The 12102-nt window shown below is 37.2% G+C and overlaps 1 protein-coding gene across 1 annotated transcript; it reads right to left on the bottom strand.

Moving 5' to 3' along the window:
* Positions 1–2650: 2650 nt before the first annotated feature.
* Positions 2651–11920, bottom strand: LOC133985315 (pyroglutamyl-peptidase 1-like). The gene is made up of 5 exons (XM_062424910.1): positions 11784–11920; positions 9622–9674; positions 7781–7897; positions 7439–7671; positions 2651–6126 (listed from the first exon to the last, which is right to left on the bottom strand). Exons 1-5 carry the CDS (start codon positions 11815–11817, stop codon positions 5931–5933), a joined length of 633 nt encoding a protein of 210 aa, XP_062280894.1. The 5' UTR covers positions 11818–11920; the 3' UTR covers positions 2651–5930.
* Positions 11921–12102: the final 182 nt, after the last annotated feature.

Below are 12102 nucleotides of genomic sequence, written 5' to 3'. Positions count from 1 at the left end.
TGGATAGATCATGCTCTTGATGGTAGAACATGGAACACTATATTTACTCTCCCATACAAATATATATTACTTACCTAAATCAAAGAATTTGTATTCAAAACCATACACCGATATTACCCTGTAAATTCTATTATTTCCAAATGTATTCCCAATGTAAATGAGAAATGCTCTTTTTTAATATTAATGTAAAAATCCGTAGAACATGTTTTTGTTCAATGTATATATGCGACTATTTTTTGGACTGACTTTCAAGTGGATCTTAAAACATATCTCAAGAAGGACATTTTTTACATTATTTTATTATTGTTGTTTTAGCTCCATTGTTTTGCTTGTATTGTTTGTTTTATTTGTTTTTGTTCGTTTATTATTCTTTTTTATGTAATGTTGTTATTCTGTGTGACAATGTTATTGATCAACAATCTAAATAAAAGTTAAAAAAAAAAAAAAAAGGTCTCAATTTACAGAAAACAGAATCTCCAAAACCTTTGAAATGAAAATACACATCTGTAATAATGTTTGCAGTGTTGCGGAGTAACTAGTTACATGTAACGGCGTTATGTAATTCAATTAAAAAATAAAAATAATCTCCCAGTACCCCCCACTCCCACTAAAAAAAAGAGTGGTGCTGTCCTTACTATGTTAATCCCAGGAACATTGCACACATGAATATAACCTCAGGAACTGCTGTATTGCACATTTATATATTGCAGATTTACTTACACAGATTGTTTATTGTATTAAGTATTTTATTTTTATTTTTATTTATCATTTATTTTATCACTTTTACCCTTATGCTGCTATGTTATGATTATAAAGGGGGTTATAGATTGCTGTTTTTAATTCTTTGAAATCAATATTTTTTTATATTTTGTAAATAAATCATGACAAGGGAAAATGAAAAATGGACAAAGAAACTCTGAAACTATAAAGGACAGGAAAAGTAAAAGACCCTTCTTCATACTGGAGACACCCGATTGGTGATGAATCTGATGGAAATGGATTTAAACTTGGGTGGTATCTACTTTTGGTCTATACTTTATGTGGGCGTTATTCTTTACTTATTTTGTTTTTCAAATGTATTATTATTTGTATTCATTTATTTTTACTTATTTATTTATTTGTCTCTCTTGTTGTCTGACTGTGTGTTACCATCCATTAGTCAACTGTTGGTGCTGTGATGTTAAACTGTAAAAATTGGCATGAAGCAAAACACTAATGGCTGTATTGTAAAACCTCTGGCTACCAATAAAAATCTAAATTATATATAAAAAAGAAAATACCCATCTGTTTTTTTCCCCATCACTTTATTTATAGAAAGCATCATTTAGAGTTAACTCACTGTGGACCTGTGCAGTAATCCTGCCATCTGCCATCAGACTGTTTAATGTGCTGAAGTAATGTCTGTGGTTTTATTTTTAGACTGATTCAGATTTTACTCACAAAAAATAATAATAAAATAAGATGACATTACTATTCATGAAACCATCCAGCATTACATAAAATAGAATTAAAAGCTGTTGAAATATATAAAAGTAAGCAGTGCAGGGAGATTAACAAGAGATGTAAAATGTCCAGTTTGATGACAGATCAGTTTAGCTCTTAGAGAAACAGCTTTTGTGCCTGCTGTTGGACATTTGAATGGATCTTAGTCTTTGTCTTAAGGGAAGAAGTTCAAAGAGTCCATGTCCAGGGTGGGAGGGTCAGAGATGTTTGCATAAACTCAGAGTGGTGGTGGAAAGTAACTAAGTACATCTACTCAAGTACAGATTAAACTACCAGCAATATATAAAGTGAAAATAATGACAATGCATCGACATAATAATAATAATAATAATAATAATAATAATAATAAGAGTCAGATAACATATATGAAGCAATGTAATAATAATAGTCTGCATAGTTTGATTCTCTTAGTTTTGATACTTGGTGTACATTTTGATTTATTTAATTTACTTTCAAGTACAGTTGGGGCATTGTGTGAAAATTGTGAAGGATTTTCCAAACCGGGCAAAAAATGAAAAAAACGACAGGGCTGGTAGTGTCGAAAAAGTCAAAAATGGGGAAGGGTGGGCGATTGTCCCAAACCTTGCTAAAAGGGGCCAGGGGGGCGGGCTGAGTGAGAAAGGGGCAAAATCAAGCACAGTTGGGGCGTTATGTGAAAATTGTGAAGGATTTTCCAAACCGGGCAAAAAATGAAAAATACGACAGGGCCGGTAATGTCGAAAAAGTCAAAAATGGGGAAGGGGGGGCGAAAAACCTTGATTGTGGGACTTTTACTTGCAGTGTGGTATTTTATATTGTGGTATTGCTACTATCACTTAAGTAAAAGATCTGAATGTTTCCACTAGTGCTGTTTCTGAGTGTACTGTGCTTGTCTCACTTTTCAACCAGAAAAGAGTGTAAAAAGTTAGCCATACCACCTTTTCTGGATATACCATGACCTGCATGACTGAGAATCTTCACAGATGTATTAATACAGTTTGATTAATAATTTAACAACGATTTTGAGTTGAGAAGTCAAGCTGATGTATCTACAATCTTTGACCAACATTTTACCAACATCATAGCGTGGAGTTCATGAAGTCACAAATATGCTTAAACAACAATCTGTCATATTTCTGTTTTGAAAAAAAAGGATGAGACAAAGATATTAGTTTTAATCTTTTAATTCTCTTTACTTGAAAGCTTTTCCTTTTACAAAGCCAAGATTACTTGTTGTAACAGTGCTTTGTTAATGTCAGAAGCAGAAGAAGACATCTTCTCACAATAAATCACAGAGCCATAATGACATCATACAACAGAGCACACTCCGAGATAAAAAAGTATTTCTGAGGTAGCCACACATCTGACTGGACAGCATCAGTATTTATCTTTTGAACTGACCCGCTGGGCATTTTTAAGGCCTTTTCATAACACACATAAACAACAGCAAGGCACAGGAGACAGCCAGGATCAGAGGTCACCTCGTATGTAAACTTGACACATATGGAGGTTTTCTACATTTGTGAACAGACATTTTAGGGACAGCTCCTTCACAACCAAAGCAGCCACAATGCCACGTACAGAAAAATATCAGCACCTGCAGACTCAGAACTAAAACCTGCCTGTCAAAACAATATTTCTATGAAAAAGCTTTAGATCACAGAACCAAAGATGTAGCATAAATGACGAAGATAAAAGTTTAGATCTGAGAAGAAGTTTAATACTGTTCTGCTCATTTCTTCAGGACACTATAGTACTTTGTGGGCAAAACCATGGTACTGAATAGCAATTAAAATGACGCACACAGCTAAAAATAATGATCATTTACCCAAACTCACTGGCAGCAACATGAAAAAAAACAACATACAACGTAACTAAGAGCTCTGGGAAAGGCCACTGCTGCAACACGACACAGTGTTCATTTAGTTTCCTACGACTAGCTAAAACATCTAGATCCAAGTTTCCCCGCAAACAGACAAGATTCTTGGGGGTCCAAAGTTTTCTGAATCAGTATGTAGATCATTCAGAGAAGTCATGTTAGGTGGCGTGGTCTGTCCTGTTGACTCAGCAGTATGGGACACGCTGGTGTACAGTGTGAAATGGAAGAAAATCCAATAAAAAAGCCATAAAACAGAGCATTTACACCTGGGAGAGGCATCATCACAGACTGAATGAATTGGCTGCAGTTAGTTTAACAATTCAACAAATAAAAGATAATAAAGCATTATTCATCTATAAAGCATACCTCACATAGAGAATTACAATTAGTGGGGAAAAACTTCAGTTCTTTGAAAACAATATTAATAGACATAGATAGATAAGATATTGTTGTATGTATATGAGCTTTGTTTTTAAGGGTTGAAACAGAAGATCTTCTGTTTCATGCTATCTGAGACTTTCTGTATATTTTCTCAAATAATTGTGTAGCCTCAATAAAATATAACATGAATTACCCATATCAACGAACCTGAGATCTGTAAAATAATATTGCACAGCCTGGGGCCAGATCTCAGAGGGGTGGATTTGTGGTTTCATGTCAGGATTGGGCCAACAAAATGGGGGAATATGAGCTGGAACCAACCCGTTCCCTGATTTAAATCACCTTTGTAAAAGAAGGCAAAATTCACAACTTCTTATAAAGAAAAAAGACTCACAAAACAATTAATCATCAAACATAAAACAGCACAGTTAGGTTTTAAAGCAGCTGGGAAAATAATATCTGAAGGAAACTGAAATGAACAAACAGTTACTGCTACATAATTACTACATAAACCATAATGTATCATGTACATTAATCATTTAAAGACATTCAGGTGCAAACACCCTGATAATCTGATGACTGCAACATATTGTGAATTAAAGTTACATCAACAGAAATAAAAACATTGGGAGGTTTGATAATAAATCCAGTGGTGAAGCTCAGTGAAACTCAAAGAAATTAAAGACATTCAACAGTTTCCCCAAATGTGACTTCTATAACCATTTCAGTAACCCTAACCCTATAAGGTGCAACAATAGAAGTCACATTTGGGGTTTTAGTATGAAATATCCACCACATCCAGACCCTCTGCAGTAGCTGTACGTGAAAATCTTTTTGCTATTTTTAACTCCAAAAAACAAGTTTAATGTTCCTTGAAGCGGGACAAGTTTATTCTACAATGTGAACTTGGACTTGAGACTCCCATTTTATCTTCTCACCGTTGGGAGACATCAAAGTCGTTTTCACACCTTCGCTTCTGTCCCAATCATCTTTGGTTCGGTTTGGTTTCACACAGCAACATTTCAAGTGAGCCAAAATGTATGAACAAAAGCCGCGTGGGATCTGTCACTCCATTTATTGGTCAGAAATCTCACGAGGTTGGAGGACGGAGAAAGGAGAGTTTGTTTTTCCGGGAACAGCAGATTGGCTACAACATTTAAAAAAGACAGAAAATAAAACAAATGTATGGACGGATACGAAGGTGTACTTGTGCCACACAGAAGCCTTGGTTAGTACAATGATCTTTGAAGATATTCTCTATCAGCAATTAAGTGCACTACTGTTATTACTGAAATAAACAGCATCTCTCTCTCCTCTCCTCGCCTCCATGCTGCAGAAAGATGCAGAGCAGCGGCTACTTTTCAAGTGTTTTCTTATTCATATTCTTATTAATAAGAACAATGATAAATAAAAAATTAATCATGTGTTTCGTAAATAGTGTATCTGCAGTTTCTGACAAAAAAACCCCAAAAAAACTAAATAGGTTTTTCATTTTTTTCACATTGGTGCACCCCCAGCATGGCAAATTGGCTGGTGCCAATTATCCATACATCATCCAATGTGATATATGGATAATTCAGCTTAGTCGTCTGGGCCAAATATATAAGCAGAATGGCACACGTGAAACACTTCAATGTGTAACTTCTAGAGTACAATGTGTTGCTTCATGTTATGCAAAGAAGAGAAAAAGGGAGCATAATGCGCAGTGCAGCTGGTGAGAGAAACTAGTTTGATCCACAAAATGCGCAATGCTTCCTGCAGTTGGGTCGGATCTAGGACGGATCACATTCATACCACAAATGAACCGTACCAGAGCTCTTTTGTAACCGAACTTAATGTACCTCTTTGACAAGGTCTCAGTCCAGTTGTTTTGGTCCACACCCACGTGTTAACACCTGCCCAAAAGAACCGCACCAAGGAGGTAATCGAACCAGTTTTCGATTCAACCGAACTAAAAAGGCAGGTGTGAAATCACCCTAAAAAATAACCGAATCAGACCTAACAAAACAAGAAGCAAACATCAAGACAGAGAGAGACAAACACTGAAAATATTCTGTACACTGAAGTTTCCATTATGTCCAAGTCAAGACAACAATTAAAAAAAGAAGAGGTTTGGCTACTTGTGGTTAAGTGCAATATCTCTTTGCGTGGTGAGGGCTGGAGAGGCTGGTAGGTATCTAGAGGTCACTTAGTGGAAGTGCTGCTGGCAGTGGATCTTCTTCTCAGCCTGGTTCAGGAGCTCCAGCATCTCCTGGATAATCGCCTGCAGCGCACGGCCCAGGTCTTCCCCGCTGTAAGGCTTTCCGAGAGGAGGCACGTGGACGAAGGCAGAGCGGCCGTGACTCAGGTACAGAGACGTGTAATAGGTGAAATCACAGAGATACCTGCAAAGGAATCAAATGAATGAAGAGTTTTGGATCCAAGAAACAGAACACATAATAACAACTGTTTACTAGACATATTTATACTTTATTCTATCATCTTATCATCAGATCTCAGCACATCATTGTGAGTGAAAGTAAAGACCCGTTTACTGTGTGATTTTCGGCTGTCTGAGACAAAAATTGACATCTTAACATTTTTGGTTTAGGGTTAGAGAAGGCAAGTTTAGAGAAAAACACACTTGTTCTCCTACATACATCCATGACAAATACAAACCATGGATGGAGGAGAAATGGAAAACAAGTTTGTGTGACTTTTTGTTTCTGTGGCTACATTTTCAAAATATGAGGAGCAGCACAGATGGCTGACGTGCCTCTGCTTTCATAAACTTTACATCATAGTGCTACAATTCAGCACCGTTCAGAGCACAATCTGACAGTCTCAAATTGATATTGTGCAGTCACAGTCTAAAGGCGCCTTAAGTCTTTGCACGTCTGCACTAGAAATAAATAGTACAGCTTAACAGCCAGAGCTCAGAGTTTGACATGAGTTAGTGTTCTTAATTTGAACATTTTTACCAAAACTCCACTGATATTGTTACTATATCTTCAGTTTATGAGACAGATAACGTCGACATTTACAGTCTTGGCAACAAGTTCACTGTTTGTAGCAGCTATCCTGTAATAGATCACCATATCAACCAGAGCAGTATGTGCATCAGCTGTATAGACAGTAATAAAGCTATGATAGTGTCCCAAGCTTTAATAATATACTGTTCCACCATGATAAAATCCACCATGACAAAAAGACATTATTGCTCAATCAATAAGAGGTAACATATTAAGGCATTTAATCATTTAAAATAAATGTTAAATTAGTATATACTCTCCAGTGGATATTAAAGGCAGAGGTAATAACTCCACACAAAAATTAGGGGTGGGAAATGAAATCAATAATATGTATTTGAGATGCATTGCATAACCTATACACTCTTTGGATTTTACAAAGACATTTGCAATTATTACTTTTCTGTTCAATTTAAAGCAACTCATTTAGATGTAGAATTTGGTGCCCTCCAGTGGTATTCAATAAAGACACGTGGCAGACAGTAGTGCACACTTCTTCTCCCAAGCTTCAGTTTGCACATATTGAGACAATTCTTACTCTACTCCTGGTTTTAAGGCAATTTCACCTCATCATGTTGAGTAAATACTGATTCAGTACGGCTTTTAGGCATTTTCATATCGTCTTTACCCCTCAACAGCTAAAACATGCCATCCTCAGATATGAAGAGTCTAAAAAAACAACAATTACCTTCCAGCGTCTAAGGAGACAGACACACATACTCCCAGCCCGGAGGCGGTTACTCTCTTGCAGACTGATTCCATGTCAATAACGGAGTCGATACAGTCTGGGCCTCCCACAATGCAGCACGCCGAATCAGGACAGAAGCTGCTGTTGTCCAGACCCGTGTAACCGTGATTTCTGCCACACTTCTCCAACGTGACAGTGGTGGCCATACCTGAGACTCCAACATGAACTACCAACTGGAAAACAAAATGAAAAAATGAAACACGAGTCAGAATAAATAATGTCTTGCATTTAAATAGCTGTGGCTATGACCTCTCGGCTTGTTTGAACCCCACGCTCTCTTACCTGTGGGTGATACTGCTTCCATAATGACGGGACCAAACTCTGGACTGTCTGGTACTCTACAGGAACCTCGTATACATGCAAGTCCACTTCACTACCCAGTCCAAGCTTCTTCAGCTCCTGTCAGGACAAACAACAACTGGTTAGGGTTAGGTTGGGTTTTTTTGCATTAAAAAAACAGCCATTTGTCTTTTTTCTCTTGTGCATTTTACAGTGATGACAGCTAACACTGTTTTAGCATGTGGTCCCGTTCATTCTATAAGATGTTAATGGTAATTAAGAGTACTGTAACCAGCTGTATTCTCTAAATTCTTCAAATGATACAATACTCACTACACACATGTTAAATGAGATAAGGAATGTTTTTATGTACAAATATTTGAAACTGACGACAATGTATTAAAGTGAAATGTGAACGAGGGCACACATCAGTAGCAAAGTGATGGTGATTCAAAGATATGAAAAATGGTCAGGTGACCTGTCCTCAGTGGATGGAGGTGATGTCATGAATTACACCTGTAATACACATGCAGTAAATCACTTTGATTAACAAAGTATCTGTATCAGTTTTTAAGCATAACAGTAACAAGCCTTTTTATTTTATTTGCTTTAACTGCCTATTGAGCTCTTTGCCCATTTCTTTGTCAATTATACTTCATGTCCGTATCATCTACAACTCCAATGATTAGTTGATAAGTCAATTAACAGAAAATTAATCGCCACCCACTCTGATTTTATTCTATTTGAGTGATTTTTCTGACAAAAAATATCAAAATTGTCTGATTACAGCTCCTCAAACTAGTATAATTCTGGTTTCTTTTGTTTCTATGATAATGAACTAAATATCTTTGAGTTGTGGACTGAAAGACATTTGAGAACATCATCTTGGGCTTAGTTGAGGACCTACTGTCATCTGCTTCAGTGTGCCATGTCACAAGATTTATTATGCTAAAATTATAACAATATTTTCAATCCATAACAATCCAAATCCAATCAAATCTAAACAGCGCTGTCATTCTCAAACAACACAATTTAATGCTAAATTTGCATTATCAACTCAACCTTCTTTAGAAAAAGAAACACTGCCATAAAGACATGAAATAAAAGATGCAATCACACACACTACAAGTAAGACAAATCTGTGTCAAATTCACAGCCAATAGACCAACACCTACCCCCAATCTCCCTGCAGGCCCTGGACACTGACCCCTACTTATATTGAAAAGAGGCTTGTTTGACCACGTCTGTGACCCCGACACAAAGCGGCCTTTTGTTTGCCTTTAATATCCTTATCAAGTTCGTCTAGACACCCTGACAACCACCATCATCCCCCACATGCGGTTTCTCCAGCAGGGACACGGACCCCCTCCGGCACACTGCTGCACAGTGTGAAGCAGGAGGGCGGCTAGGTTAGCATCATGTAGCCGTCATACAAACAGGTACAAAAAGTCACACCTGCTCCTATTTTATTACTATTACTAACAACTCAACATGAAGACTATTAATGGCTCTGTGTAAATGATGATACAGACCATCACCCGTTAAAAACATGCCACATTTCATGATGAGCGTATATTTTTTTCAGAATGGAAATTTAGTATTTTGGACAAGATTGGAAGGATTTCTGTGGCTTTTCTGAGTGTAAAAATACCTAAATGTGTAAATGTCTGATGCGAATCACCAACAAACCCAAAACCAGACTCAACAAACCCAAACCCAGAGCTTTAAACTGTTTCATTTAAAAACTTGCTTGTACTAATTTCTGTCCAGGTCACATTTAATAAAACAGGAAAAACTAGAATTCATGAACGTGCATATAACAGCAATAAAGAGGTAAAACACACCTGTACTGCTACCCAGCTGGAGTTGACAGTGTGCTCTCCAAATGGCCCAAAACCTGCGAAAAAACATGTCAGTTATTTCAGCTGCTGTAATAATACTGAACTGATCTCATTCTGTCCAGTTGTTTTCACATTATAAAGTATTTCACAATATCGGCTTAGTCTGGTTTGTTCATAGGAGGAGAAACTTACTGGTGTGACTAATAATTGAACTGAAAATGGAAATAAAAGGGATGGGTGATTATAAAGAAATGTAACTTGTGCAAGGCCAGGTCTACTTTGGCAGTTTATTGTTGCAATGTGAAATCATTCAATTCTGTCTACTTCACTGTTTTTATGACGTGAATAAGAGTCTTTAATGTAGTTTTTGACTGAATTAATTGGTAGATATATTTTAATGTTTTAGTGTAACTGCATGATACTGTCAAAAATAAGCTGTGTGTTTCGTTTATAATATAAAATGTTAACCAGTATGTCTTTATATATTTTGGATTTTTCAACAAGACGTTGCAGTTTAGGATTATCTTTCTATGTTCTGCAGTGCTCCACTGTGCTGCTCTCCTTGAATGACCAAAATAAAATCAATCACTATCAGCAGACGATGGATATTCACGCAGGCTTCTTTATATAGCCGGTCCCCCCTCCACCACCCTTCTTGGGGTCAGCAGGGTCCCTGGGGGTTGGGTGGAGGGAGGATCTGTCTGTCTGACAGACTGCTGAAAAGGAGCAGAGTGAGGGGTCGGCAGCTGCCAGCCGGCCTGCTATTGTGAGGTTGCTGTTCCCAGGCAGTCCACACACCCTCCATCAGCTGGGATAGCAAGCTTCTGCAAGCCTTTGTGTCTGAAAACACCAAGTCACTGGCTCTGGTACCTCTGTCCAGATTAAATGTTAAAAACTGAAGCTTGTGCACTCACAACAACACACAAACAATCATGGGTTATATTAACATCACTGTAATCAACATTTAGGATTTTTTCTAAATGTAATGGATACTGATGCGACATGTTTTCTGAAATATAAAATTGCAAAGCAGCTTCCAAGACAGATATTGCTGCTATGATTAGTCGATTAATCAATTAGGTGCCAACTATTAAATTAATTTCCAAGTATTCTGTTAATCTGTCAATCGCTTTGAGTCATTTTCTTGAGTCTTCTGTGCCAGTAAACTGAATTTCTTTGAGTTTTGAACTGTTGGTGGGGAATAAAGAGACATTTGAGAACATCACTTTAGGTTGTGGGAAACAGTGATCCACATTTTTCCCATTTTAAAGCCCAAACAACTAATTGAATAATCGATAATTAAAACAACCGTTAGTTGCAGCCCTAAAGACAGATCTGTCCCAACACACAGCTGAAAACACACTTTCATATCATAATGCGATGACATGTAATCAGCAAGAAAATGTAATGAATTACTATTAATACAGTATGACATATTCATACGGAAACACAATCAGGTGGTTATTGTATTTACTTATAATAAGTTTGTCCAAATCAATAATGACATGTCTGGAAAGCTGTCTGATGTTGGTGACAGGGCAAACTTTACTTAAAATAAGATGAAATAGAGCAATGAAGAAGGAAAAACTCCAGGAAGTCTTCCTTTGTCAAAAAAAGTGTGTTTACTGCAGGGGGGGGTAATATTTAAAATATTTTCACAGGCCTTTCTCCCTCATATATTGTTAGACATATATTAACTCTTTTATGGACATAACAGATAGACATGGACATCATTTGGTTTTCTGACAACCATATTCATTGTCTAAGATCACTTTGATTTTGATGAATGAATGTAGTTGATGAAATTAGTTAACTTACCCCCTGAAACATAAACCTATTTTTGTAACAAATCGCATAATTAATCCTTAGTATGAAGAGATTCTGTAAACATCAAAGATATTTTTTAATTTCGCACAGATGTCACAGTATATCGTTTTAAGAGAGATGGCCTTTCAAGAGAGACATCAGAAATACGAGATAACAATTGTACCTAGCCTGTCAGGTTATTAAATTGTAGGCTAAACATTTCTTTGAACAGTTCACAGCTGCAGCGGAGTGAAGCAGTAACACACTGACGCCATTAACGATAGCAGCTGTCATCAACTCAACTTTTCCACCACTTCAACCACACTGCTACCAAATAAAAACAAACCCACAAGACAAACCTGTAACCACCACAGTCCGTTTACTATTGTCCATCTCCCGTCCTGTTGAAGAAGAGATCCGTTGCTTCCTTTTTTCTTTTTCAAAAGGGGTCTTTATTATGTACCAGGAGGACCATGGACTGAGTCCGACACCCTCCGCAGCTGATGGTGACTTTCAGCCAAACAAACCAAACACCGCTCCTTCTCTCTGCGGGCTGCGTGCAACGTGACCATAGGACGTGACGCGATGACGTCAGGGACCAGGCGCTGATGATGCGGTATGGGAATGTAGATAGATAGATAGATAGATAGATAGATAGATAGATAGATAGATAGATAG

The sequence above is a fragment of the Scomber scombrus genome, chromosome 8 (genome assembly GCF_963691925.1).
Source record: "Scomber scombrus chromosome 8, fScoSco1.1, whole genome shotgun sequence".
Classification (NCBI taxonomy): Eukaryota; Metazoa; Chordata; class Actinopteri; order Scombriformes; family Scombridae; genus Scomber; species Scomber scombrus.
Note: the sequence above shows the minus strand (reverse complement) of the source record. Positions and strands in the feature narration are given on the sequence as shown.

What these genes read in the sequence shown, in the direction of transcription:
- LOC133985315 (XM_062424910.1), bottom strand. Translation starts at nt 11,817, where the DNA reads ATGGACAATAGTAAACGGACTGTGGTGGTTACAG. An exon ending in ACGGACTGTGGTGGTTACAG is followed by an intron (nt 9,675 to 11,783) that starts GTTTGTCTTGTG and finishes GTTTTTTCGCAG; the next exon opens with GTTTTGGGCCATTTGGAGAG. An exon ending in GTCTCCTTAGACGCTGGAAG is followed by an intron (nt 6,127 to 7,438) that starts GTAATTGTTGTT and finishes ATTCCTTTGCAG; the next exon opens with GTATCTCTGTGATTTCACCT.